The sequence below is a fragment of the Platichthys flesus genome, chromosome 13, assembly GCF_949316205.1.
Source record: "Platichthys flesus chromosome 13, fPlaFle2.1, whole genome shotgun sequence".
NCBI lineage: Eukaryota > Metazoa > Chordata > Actinopteri > Pleuronectiformes > Pleuronectidae > Platichthys > Platichthys flesus.
The window spans coordinates 21,917,790-21,945,775 of record NC_084957.1 but is presented as its reverse complement, the minus strand read 5'-3'; the positions used below and the strand labels follow the sequence as shown (position 1 = coordinate 21,945,775).

Here is a 27,986-nt window from a genome sequence, read left to right as displayed (position 1 = left end):
GGCATGCGTTTGTGCAAGCACAAACGCACGCACAAACACACTTTAACTTGACTTCAAAAGGAAGAGTGTCAAACACAGTTTCAATCATAACAAACATTTATCAGTAAAAAGGCTGTTACATAATTAATACACATATTGTATTATGATATAGATAATTCTACTACTTGGCTAAATAAACTGAAAAGTTATTGTACAAATAAAGGACATTATGGCGACTGCCTAGGCACATATTTAAAAATATGAATACAGCTGTGAAGAAATCATTTGGCTCCAGGTTTGTTTTTTAATCCGAGGGGGTGAGTCCGTATCAAAGCCCGACATCAAAGACAATTCATTAAGTGTCCTCAGACATTAAGGTTTGAAACCACAAAACAGAATCTTAATGGAAGGTGAGATACTGAGTGATTTCCCAAAATTCAGCGGGATATACGTGGTTAAGCTGCCATGTCTTTTTGTAGTGTGGTGAATATGAATATAAAGACGTTTCCATCCCTGACAGCAGCAGCAGCAGCAGAAAGAAGACCGAATATGACAGATGTCATTTTGGTTAATTGTGATTTTGTTTCCTCTACTCGTTAAATCGTGGTCTTGAATGTTGAGATTCGTGCACATTTACACTGAACACAGATAAACACAAGTAATCAGCCCTTCTATTGAAGCATATATAAAATACATTAGCTTACAATATTGTATTTATATACTTACATCGGCCATTTTAAGCATTTCATTTCAAATATACAGATGATTTCATCTGTAGTGATAAGGATGATGGTGGTACAGCTGTGTATATGTATATATAAAAAAATCACATTCTGACTGTTTCATGAATTTAAATCTGGGAAATCTGTGGACACGAGCATTGTTTGCCTTGTAAAAACATTTTTAGGCCTCCCCCGACCCAGCTTACTAACTGGGTAAAGTTCCATTCTGGTACAGGCACTTTCGGCTTTATACTTCATTTTAATAATTTCATTATCGTTATTTTTTTAAGTGTATCTTCAATAGAAACTGACAAACATGAGAGTGGACACAGTAAATATAATAGAAAGTGATACAAAACAGGAGGGTAAGCATTAAAAGCAATGACACAGGCACCGTGTTTTCCAAGACTACGCCGAGTACATGGCTACATCATGGGGAGGAGCCGCAAAGATCCCATTGAGTTCAGACGAGAGTTTTTCATCCTGAGGAGGATGGCAGAAGAGGAGCAAACATTAATATTAGCAATTTCAAAAGTAATAAATATTCCAACTTCTCAAAACTCTTTGCTTTATATATTATGTACGGCATTCTTAAACATCATCTGATTAATCAATTCCAAAATAATTTTGCATAAAATAAAAATAATAAACACTCCATTTAATTACATCCTGACAATAATCTTTTATAATGTATTCCATTCAAGGATATTTGATAATGAATAAATATACCACAAACATCCACACACATTTTTACCTGTGTCTGCCTGTGGTTTTCCTGGTAGTGCTGAATGTGCTCTGACGGGATGTTGCCGTTCACATGGTTGATGGTCGATGCTCCCACCACTGGTTCACTGCGGCTCCACTGGAAGCAGCAGGAGCCTTGAAGAGGACTTGGATCCAGCGTCACTCCTGTTTGCCTCAGGCCTGAAGACCCAGATATCGCCAGCATGTCGCCCACTGCTGGACTGGAGGAAATGTGCTGCTCAAACATGCAGCTGCTGTGAGTAACTGCCTGTCCACATGCCATCCCGCCTTGTAGAGAGTGGTTCAGTCCGGTAACTCGCCTGGGCCATAGACCACTGTGCGCAACTGTTTGGCTTTCAGAAGTTTGGCCATGACAGTCTTGCATCAGCTGATGTCCGTTCTGCATGATGCCAGACTGAGGCAGCATCTGCTGCTGACCCTGTGGCCACTGCTGAACTGTGTGCATTTCAAAGGGGGAACTTCCCTGCAGACATGCTGCAGCAAAGGGAATGGGAATGATCTGTGTGGTAGAGGAACTTAAGTCATTGCAGGGAATCAGTTGTGGCAAAATGTCCATCACACCAGTTGCTATGTTCTTTGGTTGTTTAACTGAGCTCTGCAGCATGTGTTCATTCCCTGCCATCGCAGGAGCCGAGAAATTGTTCGGCAGGAACGGTGTCTGAGCAGGGACCCTTTGTTCCCCTCCCATGATGGGCACCTGCCCGCAGGACTGGAATGAGGCTGGGGCATCAGGAACAACAAGATCTGGGAGCTCTATCGACGGGCTGAAAATGTCCTTGAGCTGCAGCTGTTGAAGAGGCGGTAGGTTGGTGTCAGCCGCAGCAATGAGGGGACCTTGGTGTGAGAGTTTGTTGGTGCTGTTGAGGATCTGTGCAGGGTCTGATAAGATCTGCCCTGGATCCTGCTGGTGAGTGTAGAGTCCATTATTTGGAGAGTAGGTATGAAGAGGACTCTGTGTATTAAACAACTGTGCCTCACAGAGCTGAGTGGCTGAGAACAGAGCAGCGTCACTGAAGGGCTCCTGCAGATTATTGCAGAGGCTGCTGGGACCATCGCCTCCCTTCTCCTGCAACAGAACCCTGTCAATGTAGTCAAATATGTCATTTGTGAGGATGCTGTCCAGCTCAGAGCTGATGTTGTTTGGCTGATCCTCGTCCTGACCCAATCTCTTGAGCGGGTTTTCCAACTCCATCAGCTCAGCGTTGCCCACCTCCAGATTCTGCAGTGCTGCACTGAAGTCCCCACTTTGAGCCATTTTTTCAAAGTTGTTGATCAAAGCCATCACAGACTGCTTGGCCTCTGCTTTCACAGCAACAGGGTCTGTATTGACCAGGGCCCTGTTTTCCTGCCACACATCACTGGGAATGTTGACAAGAGCGCGGCTCTCCTTGAAAACCTGGTCCACAGGTAAGGGCGGCTCCACTGTCTGGATGTACGCCGTTTCATCCTGTCTCAAGAAGCAATCCAGCAAAGAGCGGGGCGCCTTGTCCTTGATTATGTCCGTGTTGCTGAACATTTTATTGAACTGAGAGGCCGTGACGTCCACAGTGGGGCCGGTGTTGTAGAGGATGGCCTCTCCTCTGGTGAGGCTGAAGGGAAGCTGCAGGCTCCTTTCACGCAAATAGTCCTCACCCTCATTGTTGCTGGAAGAGACCAAATGTTATATTAAAGAACACAAACCAGTCTCAGGTGTTAATAAAATTATAATTTTAGTAACCGAGGCCGCGTTCAGACCCTGTTTTAAGATCTGTCCTGAGAGATCTGATCACAAGTAGGCAGCGAGTCTGTATCAAACTCAGCAAGTTTGCAGTAAGTTTGCAGTTCTCAGCAGACAGCTGGCAGTCAAATGAGTCTCCTGCGACCCTTGTGATTGAATCTCACTTCTCAGCTCTATATGGAAATAAACATGTACGTCAGTTCTTACGGTGAGAGCAAATTCTTAAATTTTTACTCAGCTACAATATATAAACACATATATATATATATATACAATTTTGTTCGCAAGATGTCTATATGCAATACCCATAACAAGAAAACATATATGAGTCTTGATATTTTATAGTTTACCGATAAACTTTATTATAAAAATCTATAAATATAATTTTTTATCTAACTTGATTTTTGTTAATGTAAATATGAATGTTTTCTGCATCATTTATTCTGTAAAACTGAAGTTTTCATATTGATGCATTTTTTGCTAATTAAACGCTGATCCGGATCCTTCTTGGAAAGGCTCATATCAACTGATTTTCATGGCTTGAACGATAAATTAGTCAAGCTCTAGATAATACTCATTTGAGATGAGTAAACATTTGTGTTCATGCAGCTTAAAGACCACCTTGGTCCAAGACCCCCTCTGAAAGTGATCAGAGCTCAGATCTCTTTGGTGGGATCCCACCTGAATTTAGAACTGTCCGACTGTGACCAAAACCCTCAGGACGGATGTTAACACCAGGTCTGAATATGTCTAATGGGTCGACCAATAGAAAAAACACTTACACTAAAGCTTTCTGATAGCAGATGATGAATTCTGGTCGTCCTTCTTTGAAGATCAGCTTTGCATTGGACTTCACCCACACCCAGCTGTTTGACTTACTGAGGAGCCTGAAGACAGTGAGTCCGCTCTCTCCTGTTTTAATCACTGTGATGGAAACAGCACGCACAATAAGAGATTAACAATGTGATAGCAGGAAACAACTCATAACAACTTTGAGCCTAACACAAACAAATTGGACAGAAGTTGAAGTGGTGTCTCATGTGGACAAAAGTGTGATCTCTGTTTGGTTACAGTACAGTATTCTGGTTCATAATAATTATTATTGTTCAATTAACAATTCTTTTTTAATTGTGCATCATACTACAACCAGAATATTTTGGAAAACGTCTCTAATGACAATAAAAAACAGATAAATAAAACTTGACAACTTTGATTCCTGATTCTTTCATTAAAAACAAACAACGTCAAATGAGACATATGATGTTTTTTCAAGTGAGAGGTGGAGCAGTAGGGTTCAGCAGACGGAAGCAGGAAGTGATGTATTAATGCAGTCTTCTTCGTTTGTCACTGATTTTTCACCGGGAGCTATGTTTTATTTTTGTTATTTTTATTTTTGCGTACATCACCCCCCCCCCACACACACACACACTCATTTGCGGTTAATCCCCTGCTGTGTTCATAGATCAACTTTTCCTGGATTTCAACAGACGTTATACTAGGGGGCCAGGAGGATAAAGTCTGTAGAAAATAAGGAGCTTCTCACTCGGACATTTGCGTTCACACATGCTACTCCTCCATAGAAATAACGGAGGATCTGCGCAGTCCGGTGCATGTATGAAAGCAGCTTTATACATTGTTTTTATATCATAAAAATTATAATAAATATTTAAAGTTCAAAGTCCGCTCATGCCTTATCTGACACCCCCCCACCAAGCAGTTGACCAATTACAACAGAGTGGTAGCAGTTGGCCAATCAGAGCAAACTGGGTTTTATCAAGAAGTAGGCTTTTAAGAGACAGGAGCTAAAACCAACAGTCTGCGGAAAGTGAACATTAGAGTAGGTTAACCTTTTACAGTAATAAAACAAATAGAAATGAATATGTCTCCCTATCAAAGCTCAAACTGCCAACATACTGCGCATGTGTCTGTCAGCGCAGTGCATCATATCAGCTGCGTGGATGAATTGGTAGCCGGAGCCTTTCATACACAGTTCAGTCTCTGAGTAGCCCAGGATTATTTTCCCCCTGGAGAAAGACAGAAAACATAAGTTTTGTTCTGCTGCGTTACAAGAAAATAAAACAATCTGCAGTCCAGTTGATCGAAATTAAAGCCTGAGAAGCTGCCTGATGTATTCCATTTATCTAAAATCCAAACAATTACCTGCCATGAGAAAGAAAGAGAAAACTTAAAAAAAGAAGAGTGGAGGAATTTGCTGCACCTGCTGTCAATGCCCATGGGCGTGAAGTCCAGCTGGTGTTTGGTTTGAAACAGAATCATCTTAGCTCGGATCTCCACGATGGACGGGGACTGAACAGGCATTGCAATGCTGAACAGAGCCAGCTGCGGGTGGTTGCACGTCCTATTGTCCTTCACAACACTCTGACCGTGGAGGAACTTCAGTCTCCCCTGGAACTTCAACGCCTGGTTGAGAGAATCAAGTTTTGGTATGTTGAACTGGCCTTCAATATTTCATAATGACTGCATCAGATTTAAGAAAATGTAGTAATCCACCACTACCCTTCATTATTGGCTACTTTTGTTCAGTTTAAGACAAATATTGTATTAACCAGAAAGCCGGACGAGTTGTCCAGGAGGCAGCGGAAGCGACACACAAAGCTCCGCTCCAGGATGGACGAGTTCTCTGGAGGAAGGTGCTCAGGACTGTAACTCTCTGTGTTACCAGAGCTCTGCAAGCCTGAGAACAAAGATAATAATCATAATCATATTTGTCATTATTCATACAGCACTTAATCAAAGCAATCAGATAAAACACAAAGAAAAAAAACACATTAAGATTAAGTAATAGGAATATCTTTCAAACTTAACATCAGTTGAATTCTAACAACATCTCTCAGTAGATACAAATGTTTGCACAAGTTTTGTTATGGGCTGTTCGAAGCTCAAGTTGCAGTCTAACGGGCCAAGATTTCTGACAACAGGCTTCATGTGTTCTGACAGGTATCCAGTAGATGGCAGTATTTGAATGGCCAGATAAGACATTGGAGAACTCTGACAGAAATCCACTGTTTGTTGGAAGTTAAAATTTGAGTTTAAATTCGAATTTTGTTTGATTAACCGCTCACAACGGGGCAGCTTTATCAGAGAGGAGGACATACTTCAATGAGCTGGCTGCTGTCATTAGGAAGTAAGAAAGACTCTGTTGAAAATATAAAGTCCAGATTTGTAGGATGAAATCATTTGTAATAAATGTTTTGCTGGAGAGAGTCATCACGTTAAAAAGTGTGATTTTTTGTGAGTTGACAGTCCGGGCAGTCTTAACAGAATTTTCCTTATACTGTATCTATGTCAAAATACATTCTTGCTGACCACCGTACAGGCCAAGCCCCCTTAATACAGGGATAGGACACCTAATATACCAACTGACATGCCTATAGGGGGACAAGCTGGAGCAGACCAGAGTGGACCACCACCTCACCGCATGGATCCTGGACTACCTCACCAACCGTCCACAGTATGTGCGGATACAGGGGTGTGAGTCTGACCTGGTGTCCTGCAGCACGGGGGCCCCACAAGGAACCGTTCTAGCTCCATTCCTCTTCACCATCTACACCTCGGACCTCTTATACAACTCCACTAACTGCTACCTGCAAAGGTTCTCTGACGACTCTGCAATCGTCGGCCTCATTTCCGCTGGTGATGACAGGGAGTACAGAGAACTGAACCAGGACTTCATAACATGGTGCCAGCGGAACTGCCTCCAGATTAACTCTGGACAGACCAAGGAGCTGGTGGTGGACTTCCAGGGAAAGGACATTGACATTGTGAGATCTTATAAATACCTGGGTGTTCACCTGAACAATAAACTGGACTGGACTGATCACACACAGGCTATCTGTATAAGAAGGGTCAGAGCAGACTCTATCTGCTAAGGAGTCTGAGGTCTTTTGGTCCTCAGGAGTGGGATCAGCCATCTTCTTTGGAGTGGCAGCATCTCGACAGCCGACAGGAAGAGACTTAACAAGCTCATCAGGAAGGCCAGCAGTGTGCTGGGTTGTACACTGGATACGGTGGAGGTGGTAGGAGACAGGAGGATGGTTGCTAAGCTATCCTCCCTGATGGCCAACTCCTCCCACCCCATGCGGGACACCCTGGCAGCTCTAAACAGCTCCTTCAGCCACCTGTTGATTCATCCCCGGTGTGTGAGGGAGAGGTCCTTCCTTCGTGCTGCAGTCAGACTGTACAACCAGCTGTGATCTCATTGAACACACAACACAATTTGTGAAATTTGTGGAATTTATTTAATTATTTAGTTTAATTATTTAATTATTTAATTTAATTATTTAATTTAATTATTTAGTTGTTCTACTATTTACTATTTATTTACTTATTTACTATTATACTTTTTTTGCTCATTGTTGTTTTTGTTTCTTAATATGATGTTTTGTTATTTTCTTTTGCTCTTGTTGCATTGTGCTTGCGCTGCTGTTTCCCACTGTGGGACTATTAAAGGATTCTGATGATATGCCCTGAGGAGGATGGTGCAGTCAGTCAATACATGTTTTGGCTCAATATTCATTGATAAGAAGATAAGAACATGGAGATTGTACACATCACAACCAAGAACCTCTGACTGAAGTCGTCTTCACACAGAGATGTGCAGACTGGACTCACGCTTATAACTTAGAACAAATTTCGTCACACACACCATTTCCTGCCGTGCTGATTGGTGGTGGGTTCAGGGCGAAGTGCAGCTGCTGTCTGAACATGTCTCGGTCGTCAGTGTGGATGAGATCGAAGACACTCTGGTGAACCACATCTGACTGTTGGCAGTAGAGAGGAAAAACTTTAACCACATCAGAAGAGATTTATAGATGTGAGGTATGTAACACTTATGGCTCCACCTCCTATGGGAGAACAACATTAGCAATTGCTACATTCTTGCTGACCCTTACAGCAAGAATGCTAATGTTGCACCAAATGACATCCGTAGTGCTGCTTCCTGAGATATTTTGTCTTAACTTTTTAACAGAGGGAGGAAGTGGAGACGTTTCGTCCATTTTTATTAAAAGTCTAAGGACTTCAAACTTCACGTCTTCACCCAATAAGGGGAATCCAGAGTAACACAACAATGATATTAAATTGGATAACTCAGTGAAATATTGAACTAATGCTGCATGAGGCACTTGTTAGTACTTTTAACAGTGAACTTTCAAATGATACGTTTTTGTCACTAGAATACTTGTGCATCTTAAGGAGACGCCCGCTCACCTGATGAAAGCCAAGGTATTCCTTGATTGTGGGAGAGGCATAAAACACCAAACCCTCCGATGTGACTACGATCACAAACCCATTCAACGCCTGCACAGGAAACAGATAGTTAAACACATGTAAACTGTACATGACAGGTATTCAACTGACATATAGACCAATCAGACGTATCCACATAGACAGGACACATGGATGTCCAATATAATCATTCACCACCACATCAAATTTATATATAAAAACCTTATTATGACAGAAGCAGCTCTATAAGTTAGTGATTGATGGTGGTTTGACCTTAATTGTCTGTAAGAATGTTGTCAGGATGATTTATTGTGTGGTTACTTTGTGTTGCTGACAGTACCGAAATAAAATTCCCCCAACTTGGGTCATGTGACCATGAAGAATACATTTTATGGAATTTACAGATCCAAACCACAAAAAGACACATATAGGTATTGATTTGTTTTTAGTATTGATACAGTTACTTCCCTATCTATTCAAAGTAAATGTTTTTTCATTTTAAAGGACAAGGGGTCAAACAGTCCGAATGGTTTTTCATCATCTAAAATGACGGCTCCTGCTTCTTCAAGTCCTTTCTGTTACATAATCACTGCCTGTTCTGATCATCACACAGGTCAAAGTTCTAAACTGGAACTGACAGCTGAGCCTCAGATAACAAGGTGCAGGGAACTGGACATCCACCGGTTTTGACAAAAGCCACAAAGCATGGCTGGGTTTTGACAACAGGCCCTGAGACGAGCAGCGTCACCTGTCATAACTTCCTCCTTGACGGATCCACCTGGATTAGCTCTAATACACAAAATGGCAAACGCACATTAAACAAAGTATGACTGTGCATTGCTGCACCTGTTCGCCTCGTGCTGTTTCGGTATTGAATATTCATTTAAATACGAGAGTTTCATGGTTTAATTCATTATCTCTGGTTTTCTGCTCCTGTGATAAGTGAGTTCCTGCTCTTTGCTCGCTGGGACCTTTGTGTGGGATTTTAATAAATGTATGACAAATAAATAATGCACTTTCAGATAATTTATAGTTGGGTTTAAATGGCAGTTATCCCCTCAATGTTAACTTATTCCTGAGTCATACCTGGAGTAGCAGGTCGCCCTCGGAGAAGCCTGTGGTGTTCATGTTGTTCCCTTTCTGTCCGTTCTGCCCGTTCAGCCCAGGAATCTGTAGACTGCTGCTGCTGCTGTTCTTCATGATGGCTGCACACAGAGACAAAACAGAGAAGACTAAATCAGCAGTGGCAATATTTTTATAAAGGTTGTAGGTTTTAAGAATGTATTGTAGGTTTCAACCATATCAACCCTGTGTGAGTGAAGCAAAGTTTTCCCCCTGCACACGGGACAGACATTTGTAGATGTTTGTATGTATGTGCATGTACAAAATAGCTTAACAACTCATTGATGGAATTTCAGCAAACTTTGGGGGGGGGGGGTTATATGTCATCATATGGGGTAAATTATGTAATGATGATGTCATAATAACATAATTAATATTTAATGAATAAGTTTTAGAGGGTCATTCATCAATCACACTTGTAAATGCACTTAAAATGCCTCGTTAGACACCACTTGCATTCATTTTACATCTATTTTTAAGTAGATTATTGCCATCGGTTGACTTTATTTGTTAACTTGAGCTGTAAGGTGCCTGGGCGGGAGCCTTGAATGTCCATCATCAACTACCGTTCACCATTTGAAGGTCAAGATGGAGAACTGGAGCGAAAGAGGGGGCAGACCAGGGGGAGGTAGCCTCACACTAATATTAATAACTTTGTCAAACATCCTCATGCTGTGATTTATGAGCCTGGACATGATGCAACGGCTGCAAACAAAAGTCGGTTAAATTGTCCCTGTGGCAGCACTCATGCACTTATGTTAATGATGAGCTAGAACAAGTGAAGAGTTATCCTGAATCATTACAGCTCGTTGTGTGATTTTAAAGGGTATATCCACACTAAATGGCAAACTGCACAACACACTGTGTTTCCTCTGTTCTTGTCGGATCCCTTTTGCTATGCAGACTGCACTTTTACAATCCTGTGGATAAGTGTTAAAAAAAACCTTGTGAGGACCTATCAATAATCTAGATTGAAGATCATGAGTGCGCAGAAAAAAAAAACACAAGCTTCACTTGTTGGTGCCTTGCCAAACAACAGGTTTTCTCATTGCTGGCAAAACGACTGTTCTGGCAACCTGCATTTTCCGCACACACAGAACACGTACACAGAAATAATACACACACAAACACATACGATCCTCCTGCATGTGTCCCTGGAGTTTTTTTTGCAAGCAATAGCCGCCAAAGAGTGCTTCTCTTATCTGGAAGGCCACTACAGGAAAATCCCAGGATATGGCCTCTCCCAACACGTCAGTCCAGTCCTGTCACGCAACTTCTTAAAAGGAGGGAGGGGGCCCCTGAGCACTCCCGTCTGACACAGACCCTCCACGCCCCTCCGCCAGAACTCACACAGTGTTTACATAAACACCGACCTGCACGGTCTGACAATCACACATCCACAGCACGCAAAGCTGCAAGCCTGACAACGCAACCCATGCATGTGATTACTGTTAGTAAACTGTGAGTTGCATGTGCAGCCAGTACACTGTCATCAAGAATAAACTGTCAGGCTTTCTTTCACATTCAACACTAGAATATGCATACCTCCGCCAAGGCCCTACAGTCCTCTAATGAAACGACATTTAAATTCACTAGACTCAGATTTTTAGGTGGATTTGCACCAATTTTCACATATCAGTCTCCAAAACATGTATGATTTCTTACCATTAGATCCATGAATTACTCAGGAAATCAATGAATATCTGGCAACCCTGGATCCCCTGACTGTATAACATCTGAACAAGTTCAACTTTACCATATCCTCCTCCATGTTTTTTGAATCCCTCCAGTAGTTTTTGCATAATCCTGCCAACTAACACAGAAAGACTGGCAGGTTGCTCTGAGAAGTCTAATATCATATCTCACCATGTCAAAGCAGTGTTTCCCATTCATTATCTAGACTCCATTTTTCTGCCAGCATTTAAATATAAGCAATAACAATGACATTAGAGAGCACTATCTTTGTGTTTTGCTTGGTTGCTGCAATGTATAGCTTTGTGAAGCTCTTTGTGTTTCTGGCTTGCTTGCACTATCATCCATAAAGTTTTTTTTACCATCCTCGCAGTCAGATCTCATAGTTTCAGCTAGAGCTGTGCATGTAACCGTAGGCAATTCAAAAGCATTGGAATGTAGTTCTTACTTTGACGTGAGACGTTGTCTTTCACTCTTTAGTTTGTGTACCTGTCACTAGGAATCTGTTGCTAGGAATCTGTTGCATGTGAGGGCTATCTTGCACCCCTGCTTACGACATAGATTGAATGCAAAAAAATTCTGTGCAAAACTCTGCACAGAGAAAGTAAAACAAAATGGATTTATTTTTTAATCAGATCTGCAGCAAAGTGTATTGGATCCTTTTCGGACCCATAATAGCACATTCTGCCCTCCAGTTTGGTGGTGTTTTGTGATCCTACTGACTAACAAGGAAACTAAACAAAGACATAACATCCCTGGCAGGGATGATGAATAATTAATATTACACACTGTCAAACTCTTCCCACTTCTGTTGTATATTTTTTTCTCTGCTAAGTATTCGCGTGAGTGAGTGGGCCTCTTTGTGGCGGCCTGTTTGTTTTCATTCTGGTTTTCTTCCCCAGTGGGGAGGACTCTGTTCTGCCTCCCTCATCTTCTTCTATTGTGAACAGTGTTAACACTTCATGGCACAGTTCTGTGCAGAGTTCCTCATGTGCACTCACAGTTCTCCACGACGCCGCAGGAGAGAGATGTTTCGTGATACTCGAGATTGACCAGAGGCTACAGAGACATTCCTGTAAGTTTGTTTGAGGCAGCGCAGGAAGAAAACCGCAGATTCCCACTGACATCAAACACAGACGCCGGCAGGAAGAGTGTATTCACGTTTTTTATCAAGGATTGATATGATTTTATGGCATCTGTGTTTCAACAACAGGCCAGGAAACACTTATTCTGACACTGAGGCCAGATGTATGACTATTGAGGTGTTCTGGCCCGATTTATGATTCAACAAGGAATTTCTGTTAAGTTGCCATCTATCATAAAATGGATGACTGCACAAGCTAATCCTGAAACAGTTGTGTTGACATGACTTTGTCCACCTTCTGATTTAGGTTTAGAAAAGGTTTGAAGTGATGATATTTTTCTGTATCACAAAATGCTACACACTTACTCCAGAAATATGCAGAAGGAAAACTAGAATCTTGAGCTAACCATTCACGTTTGGTTGCCTCAACCTAGCAAACGTACACGATGTAGATAGATTTTTCAAGATAGCATTCTATGCACCCGTAGATAGTTAAGTATGTGATGTATTGACAACGGCAAACAACAGCATGTAAAAGCAACAAAGTAGATTCTTTACTGTTGGATTAACCAGTTGCAGCTTTCAACAGTAATGATAAAAAACATTTCACAGTCAACTTGAATGCTTCCTCCAATAATGTCAAATTCTTTTTTTTCAAGCCACGGCGAGACACCAGGAGAGTCTCAGCATCAAACTTTAGCTTCCTGTTTCTAAAAACAGACGATTTCAGGATTGGTGAAATGCTTTTATTTTATACAAGATTCACTCCAGGTAAACAAAAGGGGATGAGGCGGTCTTTAAATGAGTTGATGTCTTGTCATCGAGGGATAATTAAGTAAAACCAAAGAACCATGGGGGGGGGGCAGAGTCTTTCTATGTGCACTAGTCAAAGAAACAAGTTTAAGCAGCAGAAGTAGAATTTGTGAGATGAATGCACAGACATCGGGACATGGTGTCTCAGGCTGTGGCTGAGGGGTAGAGCGGTCGTCCGCCAACCAGAAGGTCAGCAGTCCGATCCCAGTCTTTCCCATCTGCATGCAGAGGTGTCCTTGGGCAAGATGCTGAACCCTGAAATGCCCCTCATAGAAAAAAAAGTGCTGCTAAAGTATGAATGTGTGTGTGAATGGGTGAATGGCAAACTGTACTGTAAAGTGCTTTGAGTGGTCAACAAGTCTAGAAAAGTGTTATATAAATCACTGGTTAAAGAATTCAATGCAACTGAAACTTTAAAAAGAGAATCTTTAAATGCTCTGAGAATCAGAATTAAAACAACCTATGAAAACAATATCTACTTTGAAGTATCCGCATAAACACTGAAGCTAAGGAGAGAGAAAAGGAAATGCAGTCACGGATTGGATGCCTGCCACATTCAGAGCGAGAATAAAGCATGCCAGCAATGCATAGGGGAATATTATCTTGATTTGAAAACATTTAGTTCCAGTAGATCCTGTACAGAGATCTCTGTTCTCACGCAGATGTGCAGGTAGGGGAGGGCTTGCAGCAAGTAACAACTAACGAGCTGGGTCACTAAGTCCACAGGTTCATCCTTTCATCAGGCTTTTGATTAACGCCTTGTTTGCTTTCAATGACTGTAGCGAAACAGCCTCAATTTGTTATGGTGATTGGACCAGAGTGTTATGTAGAAAAGAAAGAGGGGAAAGACAGATGATTACTATAGCAACTTCGGGGTTTACCACAAAAAAGGGAAGTTTATGATAAAACTAGAATGTCACGTAGTACAGCTAACACCTCAGTCAAGGAAAATAGTCCCCTTAAGGCTGTTTACAGACATGAACTTCAGAAAATGTCTGCACAATTGGGACCAGAAATTGTTCCTCAGTTTGACACATCAGAAGAGTGTGGCAGGAGCTTCTCTGGGTCAAATCAACACAGAAATCCTCAGAGTATGCAGGTGAGGGATGCCACAGCATGCAAAATATGTAACTTCTGAATTCCACTACATAAATCACATGGTTTGTTGTGTGTATGAGTATTTACTAGGGGGGCTGCTGGAAAAACTCCGGAGAATATCCATAGCAACACGGACATTTGCGTTCCCAGTTTCAGCCCCTCTGGATCATTTCAGGAGATTATCCAGAGTTTGGTGAATGTCTGAAAACAGCTTTATGAATTCATTTCCACGATTCATTCACTGATATTCTCAAAAAAATGTGGGTTAATGTGGAAAAACACCCCCATCCTACAATGTTTAAGAGAGCGAAAAACCATACCAGGGTCCGCACCTCCGCAAGATTTTGTTGAAATCGTTTCAATCGCTTTTGGGTTATCTTGCAAACTAACAAACAATCAAACGCAGTAATAACACAACCTCCCTGAAAGAGTTTATTGCAGGTTATTTCGAAATCCTATTTCTCAAATAATTTCTGTAGCACTTAACATATTTTCCATTATTATTTTTATTTTCATTAATGTTTGTACTTGTCTTAGTGACCATGTTCTGATGAGTAGCGGGAAGGTTTTCATAACGCCCTTTTTACGGCCACAGAAAGCAGGTTTGAAACGCTTTGTGTGTTGTAGCACAAAACACTAAAAGCAGACCCCGAGTTTTTTCTACAGCCTTAAAATTTTATTATTTTAGGGCTGTAATTAGGAAATTACAGCCCTAAAATAAATTTAGTAACACATTTCTCTATGTGTCGGATCTTCGAGTGGGACAACTTTTCTAAATGTCTAAGAAAGACTCGGTGGGCGAGTTTGGCTTTGGCCAACACGGGGAAAATAATTAGGTTTGCGTACGAAGGGTGGATTCAATGCTGTTGTTTAAAGCTGGAGAGACTCAGAAACAAACCTTCCAGAGAATGGAAATTGTTAAAAAGAAAACGAAAACATGATTAAATCTGTCTCCCAGCGGTCGCTTGCATTCTCACGATACACCAAAATGGCAAGTCATGAATCAAGAGCCGACACGCAAGCGCTGTCATCCCCGGCATGATGTCCTCTTCTCACATGTTGTGATACTGACAGGTGATTTACGTTGAGGTTTTAAAGGCTTGTATTAGCAAAACCCATCTTTCAAATAAAATATCCTCATAATGATCCCCTGAGGATTCAATAACAAAGAAAACCGGACTTCCCTGCACTGATTGTTGTCCTTACCTCTTTATTTCTTCTCTTACACTCAGCTGTGTGTTTGTGTGTACATGGTTCAGATGTCCCCCAAAATACCATATTAAATTAAATTATAGCACATAACACTGTGTTACCACATCAACGATGATTGCTAACAGGCCCTGGATGTTTTCAATGGACTTGGAAAGCCAGTCCACATTTTTCTGAAATTTCTACCAGCGTCACACAAACATGTCAGCAACAGTGATCCACAAGCCTTTCAAAATTATTCAGCGCTGCCTCATGAAGTCACGCTATGAGTCCAACGGTCCAGCTTTCATGGCAAAGAACTTAAATAGCTTGTTTCATTATCGGCTCTGTGAATCATACTTGCACCCCTAAAACCTGCTTATGTTTGATCTTTTCTTTAACTCTTTTTCTTTTCAACGGTTTATAAGATCTTTATCTCCACCTTAAGGCATGTCCCCACTTGAACATCCATCCCTGACTTATGTTTTGACTGGGATAACCCCAGAGAGTCAAACTAAGTGATCTTGTTTAGATAGGCAGCCCACGCTCTGTATCCATCATCCGACTCAACCTTTCTTCTTATCCAACTTAATATAAATAAAATTAAGGCTGAGTTGTTATGAATATCTACGGTGTTTGATACCAGGTGAAAGTTAAGAGCTGATGTATGTTGCCATGTGTTTGAGTCTAAACGTTCTATTAACTTTACTTTGAACTGCTGTTCTCCAGTGAGTATGTATGCACTGTGACCTTTAACACCTCAAAACATTACAATCTATGCGGCAACTTTCCACTACTGGCTTTTCTCCGAAGTAAAGCAATAAGACAATGACTCAGGCAATCATGTCTATGTATAGTTTATTTTAGTGCTATCACTACCATTTTGTACATGTTCGCCACAAGGGAGATTGTGTGTCTTCATTCCTTTCCTTACATTTCTTCAACCTGTGAACATGTTTTTGATCAAAACTTGGAGGATGATGCATACTTTTGCTATAGGAAAATGCCCCATCTAACCAATGCTAGATTTGCTCATTTGTCCGCAAAAAAAACTTATCTTTCTCGAGCCATCCCATACCCCACAAACGTCATGGCAATTGGTTCAGTAGTATTGGCATAATTCTAACAGATAGACAAACAAAAACAAAAACATAACCCCCTTGTCAGAGGTTTTTACGTTGCATCTTCTGTTGAACTGAAATTTGCTCTGGAAATTACACTTAAGCTAAATCTATGTCATGTGGTACATAACCGTATCTGGCCATCTGCAGCAGCTATACAAAGACAACAGGAGATGTTGAAAGACAAAACATCCCACAACACATGACACCGCCCCCCCTGATCCTCTTTCAAGACTTCACTGAGCAGCTTGTGCACAACTGTCAAGTGAGACTTTATAAATTAATTGTTTCTTACAACTCGTAGACACTCGTAACAATAGATGGATGAATGGAAGTGCTGAAGAACAAAAATAAAAACTTGTGAAATATAAAACTAGGACTTTCAGTTACTCCTAAGCTTATTTACACAGGAGCAACAACCTCAGATGACTCTGATGAAACCTATTCTTGTTTGTGGTGGAGTTGCATTGGATGAACCACAGGAACATCACTCCTGTGACATTACTTTTCTTTATTCATGACTTATTTTCATCTTTTACATACGAATTGTATGACGTCTGTCGTTTTGCTGCTTCGTAAAGGTCGCATGGATCAATGTTTTGTCTTTTTAAAAGAGTCGCTGTAAAAAAATCACGACAGTCCATTTCTGAACAAGTTCAAAGAAATCAACACCTCAGTGGAAATACACAAGGTGATACCAATGCTGGCTGAGATACCCAACCCTGCAATCCGATATCCCACCTTACAATGTACAACACACTTCCTTTGACTGCCATTGTTTACTCAACAAACAAACAGATGAGAAAGCAGCATGGAACGTTTCGCTTTCAGCAGCGATTTACAAAACACTTAAGTTGGCTTTAGGTGTTTTGAAATGCAAGAAGACAGTTGGCATGGTTGACACTTCACATAGTGTTCATTTACTCCACTGCTAACAGGTGAAAGGCTCACAATTTATTGCCTGTAAGAGCATGTGTGGGTCCAAGTGAATCCACACCCTCACGCAACACAATTCTGAACTCACAGAATGCACTGGATTACAGAGTTTTAAGAAAGGTTGTGCCAACACATTATCTTTTGTTCATTATACATTCATTGTACAGAAAAAGTGTGCTTTTGCCCCAGATATTTTACATGAAGTCTTTAAAGGCCGCCTTTTACAAAGAGCTTTCCTAGTCTTAGCAACCACATAATTCCTAGAGCATGTGGACTGGGGGAGCCAGGGATCAAACCACGTGAAAGAAATTATTAGAACATGAAATCTATTCAATGGAATAGTTGCATTAAATTGTTCCCATGCAATTTTTCTGAAAAGGTCAACAAGCCTCAACAAATTACAAACTAAAACACTCATCTTTAGAACATCAATATTTCACTAAGAAGAGGAAAGTTCTTCGAGTCAAAAACTGCCTGCAGAATGTTCTTTAGACCCTGTGTTTGGCCAATTTAAATAATTTAGTGATGCCCATTTCACACAAGGAATTTTAAGTTTGAGTACTTTTTTCATTTTTAAAGTGCATTTTAATGCAGGAGAATTCTGCAACTGTAACTTAAGCTACAATTTACTGCTAAACCTTTGCACAAAATTATGCACAATTACATTGCATAATTACCGGTAAAGCTTCCTTTCTACTGTTGTTTCAGTCACCCGCACGTGCAATCTGTTCATTTATTTATTTTCTTTCTTCAAACAAGACAACGTTTAAAATTACATTTAATTGTTTAATTGAGTTTCCGCCGCTCATAAAGACCCATGTCAGACAGTGTCTGACCCATTTTCGTCCCAGTTGAAGACGACTGGCTGAAAAATAATATAGTTCCAGTCGACAACTGTTGGTATTTCTGGTTCTAAATAGGGCTGCACAGTATATCGAAAAACTTATGTACATTCTAGGGATGGGCATAATTAATCGACGCTCGATTTATTGATCATTAAGAATTTCTTCGATGAAATTATTTTTTCATCGAGAAATTCGGTAATTACACATTTGACCGGGGGGGGCAGTGTTTAAGATTACGGCAGCGCATCCCTAGTACATTCCGACATCAACAGGCAGTATAGACGTAGAGGCGGTGGTCTAGTGACAGAAACTTGGACTATGGGCAGAAAAGGTCTCTGGTTCGACTCAACGGAGAAACAACAAAAAGACAAACCTGGATTGATCTGTCCAAAAATCCAAGAGGATTCTCCCTACCCTGTCTAGTGCCCCTGAGCAAGGCACCTTACTCCCCCAACATCTGCTCCCGGGCACCGTACATGGTCGCTCACTGCTCTGTGTGTCCTGCACCAGATGGGTCAAAAGCAGAGGTTAAAGTTCCCTACCTGCATGAGTGTGCCTGTGCATGTCTGTGAATGTGTTTGGGACAAATAAATGCATCTTAATCTTAATCTTAGTATCGCAAAAGATGACAAAACCTGTGATAAATAATTGTTTCATGCACCAGGTATTCACTCTCTGCATGTCAATATATTTGGCTGATCAGATGGAGCCCTGTTGCCCTACATGATGAATTAAAGACATTCAGATCATTGATGGTTTTTTCCATCAGTGAATAATGTCGGAACAAGAGAATATGAAGAGAAAACGGTGACTTGGTGGCACCGCGGCCAGGCTGTGCGCCTTCTCCTGGCTGTGGAGCTGTCAGGGGTCTCTCCGTCATCGCCATATTTAACAACATTATTGCATATTTCCTAATATCGGGCAGCCCTAGCTTTAGCCACTCTGTAGTAGGAGAGATATTCCCTTTTTGTCAAAGGCATTATTTTATATGCCTTTGTTTTACTTGGACTGATAACAAGTTATAATTACAACTCTGATGAAATCCACAACCTGGAGCCAGAGCTCTAAAAAAAGAATAAGCTGCTTGACGGCTTTGTCTCTGTCGCTGCGACCAAAAGGAAACATACTTACCCTGTATATTCTGCTGTCATGCCATCACGGTACATGTTCCATTCATAAACTGATCATAAAGTTGCCACATGGACAATACAAACTAATCAAGAAGGGGTCTAGTCCTGATAATATCATGTTGCTGGGAGAGGTTTTGTACTTTGAAGCCATTACCTGTCTCCAAGTTTTATTGTCGGCGATCAAGCTAGTCATTAATCCAATCACCAGGGTAATAATTGACAGAGACATTAAGTGCTGTTTGTGCAATACAGCCAGAAGATCACAGCGGCTGAACAATGCACAGACAATGTACCAAGACGCAACAAAGACGTGATGCCTACGTTTTAAAGTCAGTGTCAGAGGCACCGATCAACTTACTCAACATCTCATCTGCCAACACCATGACTAGTTTGTTAAACTCACCGAAATCTATCATTTGCAGGTGGTGATGTTATGTGCATGAATCACATATAATTGACTCACACTCATGATTCATCAGATTTCATGAGTCTGGGTGCCTGCAAGTCTACTCAGTCATCAATGAAAATTGGAACCGTCAGCATTTTTTTCATGTGGACTATTGTAGTTGTTGTTCACTGAAGAGGGTGGAGAAAGGTTTCAAGTACTGAGGATGTGTTGTTTCCTAAAACCAGATTCCTACATGCTTATCATTCCTGCCTTGGCTGTCAAAGGTGCTGCCAGTGCAGCTACTCCCCGATCACTTCCAGTTCGGGCAGTTGAAAGGCCTAGTTTCTCCTGTTTTGAATTGCCCACTGTTTTTGCAAACTGTTACCTACTCCATGAAAACCTCAGTCCTACATGGGATGTAGGAAGACTAAGAAACATTGTACAAGCCTCTACTCTGCAGTTATCTTCTGTCAATCTAGACAGCAGTGTTAGTGCAATGCAAGGAAGGGCTTGTAGGATTTGCCCTAATACACTGATGTCCCGGGTCCAAGTCCATTGTCACTCAGGGCCAAGGTTGACATCCTCTCATAACAGTGGACTTCGCTTGTATTTTCTCACCTTTAAAGTAGCTCTTGGCCTTCAGGTATCCCACACTAAGGCGGAGGACCGACAGTTTGTCCAGACGAGAGCGACCCTCCTCAGATAAGGGCAAGAGGTCTGTGAGGCGGTCCAGTTCCCCATTCAGCCGATCCCGGTGTCGCTTTGAAGGGTTTGATTTGATAACCTCATTGCCTTCAGTGACTTTCTTTCTGTGGAGCAAATACAGAAAAAAACAGGGCAGATAATTTTATCATAATTATGCTGAGGAAGACAATTAAGATCGAAGACCATGGAAGATTCAAGTCAGGCATCCATTGTCAGGTGCAGAGCGACTCACTTTGATTAAACATGCTCCGTATTTACTCTCAGCAATGAGACCAACAGCTTCAGACTTAATTCCCTCATAACAATGACTAATAAATACAGCTGCGTCAACAGCTGACATGTTAGTTTTAGGGTCTTTTCACACCTGCATGTACTTGCTGAATGAAAAGAGTATCATGAAACAGCATTTTAATAGCTACATATTTGTGCTAGGATCCTTGTAGGAACTACAAGGCTTAAAGAACCATGGGGGGGGGGGAGTTTTTATTGTGGTTGACATGATTTAGCAATGTTAGCATTGAAACCCACATAACTACTGGGGGACACAAACAAATCTTGGCTCGACAAAAAAAAGATATAAGTTCTAAGGCTAAAACAAAAAACACGATAGCATTTACAATTTTTTTTTTATATGAGATTCTGCTATTTTGTTTATACTTATCTGCCACTAATTGTTTATTCTTCAGGGAAACATCTTCGCCTAAGAATAAATTGTGCAGGAACCAGCATGAAAAATGGACAAATTACCTTAAGTAATTTCACTGACTGCTTATGTAGCTTATCCAAACGGAAACCCAGTTTTGACCATGACTGCAGCTTTATGTGCTGAAGTGCAAAACACAAACTCAGAATCGAGGTATGTCATTTCTCACAAATCAGATGCACATGCTACACCTGGAACAAACAAAAAGGAACAATTGGGACAACACAACACCACTGCTGTCTTTCCTCCACCACACACAGACCCAACAGAGTCAAAGTATTCATAAATAATCACCACATTGATGTAGAAGAAACATTTTGGAAGCTAACCACTTCAAAACGTATATATGCAAGCTCATTCCTGTCAGGAACAACAAGGAGTTTGTTTGAGGAGTGTGATAAGTTCTCACAACAGTGAGTCACAGGTTAGAAATTATAAATTGTAATAACTGAGTGTCAAAGTCCCCCTCAGATATTATTACCTCTACCAATGAGGTCATGTTTTCATTGCCTGTTGGCTGTTAGCAAGATTATGCAAAAATTTGGGGGCAGATACAAATTAAGATCTGAAGCAAGAGTCCTCTCAGCAAATCTTTACAAGGAGGAACCAATAAGTGATCTGTATCAGTCTGGTAGGTTTCTCGTCAGTAAATCACTTGATTTCAGCCGTAGAAAGATTCAGAGTAATCTCAACATCAACAGCTTCTCCAAGTCAGTTACTAATGGAGCCTATCGTCCGTGTCAGGCTGCAAATTTTTCACCTTTGAGTATATTTCTCTCTTTACTAAAAGCTATGTTAATGGCAGGCTGTTATATTTCCTCTTCTGCCACTGAATAGTGTGGGGAATGCAAACCAAAACTCAATTGTTGTCATCAGATCTTAGCTGTACCTTCCCAGAAATGGAGAAGGACTGATCTCACTCTCAAGAAATGCCTACCGGAGACAAAAGCCAGCATTCAGAACCATTTTTTCTACCTTGATTTGCTATGGATCACGAGGTAGAGCAGCAGACATCAGGGCGTTCATTGACAGAAACAAAGATGCTTTACCTCATCAATTCATATTTACTGGAATTCCTTATCTATAGAGCAAGAGTAGAGCTGAGCATGAGAAATTAACTCAAACACCTCAGTCGCAAATGTAAGACAGGACATGTTGCACTGAGTCTGCTGCTATGCCACTGACACATATTTGTCTGCTGAAAAGAGATGAAGCGTCTGCCAGATCCAGAGGAATGAGTCAGCGGCTCAAAAAGTAGTGAATGTGCTCTTTCTATTTACAGATGTTTGGCTGTTCATGAAAAGACTGCTGATTTGGAAGGAAGGTAGTTTACAAAAGCAGGCTCTGGCTTAGTAAGTATTCCAGAAAGAGAGGCATAAATAGAATTGAAAGCACACACAAAATAACACTTGAATGCAGTTCCTATTAACAGTGTCCTGCAGAGGCAGGGGCAGTTATCAGGTCAGATCAGGTATGAACTAAACCATGGCTCAAAAATCATGCTTTTAACTGAACCGTGGGTTTTCAGGAATCTTTTGAGGCCTAGCTTAGCCTCTAAATTGCAGAAATTTGCTCTTCCCAGTGAAGGTTCAGAGCAATACAGAGACAACAGCATGATATGAAATGAGGGTATCTGGTTACAGACAGACAGTGGAGAATTGGATGCAAGAGTTTCCAACACAAACTCCTTAGGGTGAGTCAAGTTTGTGGCAAAAGGTTGTCTTGTTTAAAGTGAATCACTATTCATAAACAGATCAGGGTTATCTTGAGGTTCAGTGTCTTGCTCAGAGGCACTTCAACATGTGAACAGGAGTTGGACATCAGACGTTTCAATGGTTTGACTTGCCAGCAACATCCTGCTTCCTCATTATTTCTCCCTGCTCCCCCACGCACGTAGAGATAGAGATATAATGCACTGATTGTACATAATTATTCCTTTCACCTTTTAATGAGATAAAAATGTAACAATAACAAGTTTGACCCAAAGTGGGTTAGCGGTTTCACGCAAAGCCAGCAAAAGACAAATGCAATAAATCACAGTCGATTCCTGTTGTTTATTTTGGAAGAGTACAACAGCATTATAAATAAATCCTATGATGAAATGATGTCTGCCAGTTTGAAACTGCATTTTTCTGGAACACGGAGAGGGTTGAGATCGTAGATTGATATACTGTAAAGATGGATGACACATCTCCACTTCCTCATACTCTATGAAAGTGAGGCCTTAATATCAACGACATGGATGGCGCCATCTTGCACTCATGACATCATTTGGAGTCTGAGCAGTGGTGGTCATGGTGTGGATGTCCCCCCCGCCACCCACCCCTTTTATATCATCAAATAATAAATTAAAACCAAACTAATCAGACTTATGAACACTTGATCCTCAGTCTGATAACAACTTCCTTTACTGTTCTTTGTACTTTGGTCAACATCTCATCTGCTCACATGGAGGAGGCAGGGTTTATGACCTATACAGCAGCCAGCCACAGGGTGCCATCAAGATGATTGGGAGCTCTCATATCATCCATCTTTATACAATCTAGTTTAAATTTGTTAAATGCACAAAAACAACGTTAATTGAAAACCGAAAAAAAAGTCTGCTGCAAGACTAGAGGACTTGTTCTCTTTTGAAAAACAGCATATAAATTACAATGAATAGGTACTCTTTAAAATAATGTAGTAGAGTTCATGGTGAATGAGACAGCAAGCACACACAGAAGGCCTCTGGGCAATAAAACTGAGAATTCGGACGGTCCGATCTGCCATGGAATGCCTCTGTGTGGTGACCACAGCCTTTTACAGCCAGGCTCAGTGGTGCCTTTCTGCAGCTGGACCGTCAGTCCCAGGTCACTTTTGTGTTTTCAGTTTTTACATTGGGAACAGCCTATTGATAATAACTAGTTTACAATGCATCAACATTTTAAAATATAATTTGAAGGAATATTTACTGCTATATGTTTGTTGAGCATAATATTTACTTTGATTTTGTTTGTTTACTATAGTATTAATCATTGTATGTCAATTTTAAAGCTAGTAAAGACCTATGGTTGAGGTTGCCTTTGGTTTACATTTACACCAGGACTATCTATTATAGCTCAAGTTTGCAATTTACTCTGAGTATTAAAGTTTGGCTCAACTAAAAATGTCCTATTCTTAATCAACTTTAAGCTCCACTCCGTCTCCACCACTTTCTTGAAATAACATCTGGATTTGTAGATACCAACTGGTCTACTCTTCATCTGTCATATACAGAGGGTTTATCAGAACTTCTAAGTTAGACTACAAATATCCATTGATTATATAAATACATTGATGAGTGAGTTAACACATTTACTAAACTTACAAAGGACCAACCCTGAAACTGATCTGAAAATAAGATATTGGAGAGAGAAGGTTTTTCACTTTAGCTTGAGATGACTGGTTGCAGAACTAACTAGCCGAATATTGCAGGATTAGTTACTGCTGCAGTAACTAGGACGAGGACATCTGCAGACATTTTATAATAATAATAACTTTATTTGTATACCACTTATCTAAACAAGATTACAAAGTGTTTCACACAAAATGAGGAATGAATTATAATAAAATAAAGTTCAGTTAAATATTAAGACCTTAGATTTATAGACAAACCAGACAGTCACAACGAGCAAGCACTTGTTTTTAAGCTTAAAACACAATCCTCCATCAGCAATGGTGAGTAGATAATGAGGGAATTTTGATTTGGGGGTAAACTATCCATTTAAGATTCTGCCAGGGTTGGGTTTGATACCCTCCTCAATGCCTGTTCCCTTTGGGATTTTTTTTTTTTGTGGTTAACAGTTTGGATCAAGTGATCTATTAAGCCACATATTTCCCTCTGAAGTGTATTAGTTTCATAGTTCCCTCCACTTGTCTCCTGGTTCGCTTTGTGCTGAACATTAAAAAGAAAAGACTGAGCAGTGGAGGAAGGTAAGATGACAACCACACACCGTGCAGCCAGCTCTGATCCCACAGTGACGAAGGCGAGGCAGTATCACATTACAATAATATTCTCTGCAGCAGCCCCCCCCCCCCCCCCCCCCCACCCCACCCCACCTCCTCCTCCTCGGAGCATCGCGTGAGAGCAGCAGCCGATTCTCCCACTTGATTGTGATTAATGCGCCAGGGCAACATATTTACGCCAGATCCCACTTACGCACGTCCTCTTTAATATAGTCCCCGAAAACCTACGCAGAGGAACATTGTATCATATTATAACACTCGGACCCATTTTTTGGGGGGGTACTTTTTCATTAAGTAACTTTGTGACAATTGAAAGAGTCACGTCAAGTTTCAAGTTACACGGTATCACGTGTGCGTTCCCTTCCACATGTTACGGCCAGTTATACACTGCAGGGAAGTCAGCCGCCATCTGTGACGGAAGTGAGAATGCGAGGCAAAGTTTGAAGATTAATAACATTTGTGCGTCTTACTGTTTGAGGACAGGCTTCTTCCTCTTCTTGTTAGCGTAAGTCCCCGTGTTCCCCAACATGGTGTCACTTCGATATTCCAACCTTGACGTTAGCTCCACGTTTTTGTTTCACTCCTGCGCCACAGGGGCTTCCTCCATGAGCTCCGCGCCGCGCCTCGTCGTCGTGTGTCCGCTTAGCCAGCGACTCCTCCGGCTCGCATGTTCATGGACGCCCGCTGTTGCTGTGGCCGAGTTGACAGATCCCGGGGGCTGTCACAGCGGTTGACCCGGGTCGGGGTTGTTGTTGCGGAGGGTGGAGACTGAGTCACTGCTGCTGAAGGAAGTAAAGTGCAGGTTTGGAAAGTGAAAAGAAGGTTTTGGGCGCAGAAGTCAATTGAAGTCCGTCCCTCCTCTGGATAAACAAGCTTTTTTTATTTATGTTATTATTATTCAGAGTCTCTGGAGTTTCCGCCTTTTCTCTTTCACGGGGCGTTTTCAGGAAATGTGTTGCGCACAGTCTGGCAAAGTTGATTTAAGGTGGACTGGACTCAGTGACACTTTTTGATGAGATTTCCAAAAACACAAGGAAGTCAAATTAAACCTTATAATTTCCCTTAGCCATTTCAAGCTTAAGCCAATGCAAATATTCCATCAACAGACCCTTTTCAGAGTATATAGAATCAATTACAGATTCAGTTTCATCAATATCAATATTCAAAAACTCAAACATAAATGTTTAATAATGCTCATGCATTGTGCAACCACAATGAGAAGGTATAATCAATGTTTTTCTGTTTATCTAGTGTTTGTCATTCTCTGGTAAGAAAGAAAAAAACACAACCTTCACTCAGCAGAAAGTCTCAGTCATATATATATATATATATGTATATATATATATATATATGTTGGTATAATGTTTGTCCACATCTCCACCCAGCCCTATTCCAGAGTTGATGCGAATGCAATTTTAGATTTAAATAAAAGATGGTGAATATCGCTTGTATGTGGGAATATTCTTGAAGTACTTGACACAGCTGTTCTGTGGACTCTGTTCCTGCATTTACATGGACACCAATATTCAGTGCTCTTTTACTGAATAACACATTACTTTAATCGGATCATGACGTTAACATGAGTTGCTAATAGACTAAACCCTTCATGTCGTCGATTATGACATGTCACATTACACTTGATCAACATTACACTTGATCAAGGGCATGTGTCCTCAAGCAGTTGGTAATAGGACATTATAATGTAATCAAAATATATATGTGTCTCCATAAAGAGACTAAGGTCAGAATAATACATGTGTCTTAATTCAATTACTGTTTTTTGAGAATATGAATTTATTCAGGTAAATCTGAAAATGCTGTTTACATGGTAGCGTCTTATTCAGACTGTTGACGCATTTATTATACAAAAGAGTAAGGAAAACGCAGCTGTCCTCAGTCATGTCACCATCGAGCCGTGATCACGCGTCCTGCAACCTGCTGCATGGTGGAAGAGGTGGTCATTGATCTCTCTTTCCTAAGTGTACACACTATGTGTATTTGATCAAACAGTTCACCGGTTCATCAACCTCACAGCACGAAAACAGTTCCCCGGCATTACACCCAAGCAAACATTTCTAGCAGAGCTTTATGCTGATTCAGGATATTTCAACTGAACTCACTGAGCATGTTCAGGTAAAATAGTTAGATCCCAAAATATCATTACATTAATATATCTATTGTCTCCTGTTTTGTCACGTGATCCCAGCCTGACTCTGTGATGTTGAGATCAGCATCATGAAGCACCTGCAGCACCATCCGTCACAGGACTACTTGTTTTTCTCTTTGTGACTCCTGCTGTATGTTGTGGGCTGTCCTGCAGGAGAGAGAACGAATAGATAGTATTATAAAATGTCTATAGCCTTTTCAACTTACAATGTACTATATAGCGTCCGTTTTCCTATAAAAGGCCGCTAAGAGGCTTAAGTGGGCTCCAGGCTATCACGCGTTGTACAATGAATCCAAGTCCGGTGATGAACATAGTTTGAGCATTTTATTGCTGCAGACCGAATGACAATTGATGAATGAAAACATGGTTGTTTGATGATGTAGACGACAACGACGGTAAACAGAAAATATAATCAGGGGCGCCACTAACCCCCTTTCTCCCCCGCTGATCTGACTGCCCAGGTATATACATTAAGCCACACCCATGTGTCAATCAAACGGAAGAGACATGATCCAAACAGTGTGACTAACCTTTCAAAATAAACAATAAACAAACAGACCAAATATGCATTTTGGCCCCT

General features: G+C 41.0%; 1 protein-coding gene across 1 annotated transcript; it reads right to left on the bottom strand.

The window, feature by feature from the left end:
* Positions 1–78: 78 nt before the first annotated feature.
* Positions 79–26,174, bottom strand: LOC133967457 (aryl hydrocarbon receptor-like). The gene is made up of 11 exons (XM_062402919.1): positions 25,710–26,174; positions 20,466–20,656; positions 9,517–9,635; positions 8,413–8,502; positions 7,850–7,964; positions 5,751–5,878; positions 5,402–5,604; positions 5,098–5,207; positions 3,966–4,107; positions 1,456–3,109; positions 79–1,184 (listed from the first exon to the last, which is right to left on the bottom strand). Exons 1-11 carry the CDS (start codon positions 25,766–25,768, stop codon positions 1,110–1,112), a joined length of 2,886 nt encoding a protein of 961 aa, XP_062258903.1. The 5' UTR covers positions 25,769–26,174; the 3' UTR covers positions 79–1,109.
* Between the last annotated feature and the right edge of the window lie 1,812 nt (positions 26,175–27,986).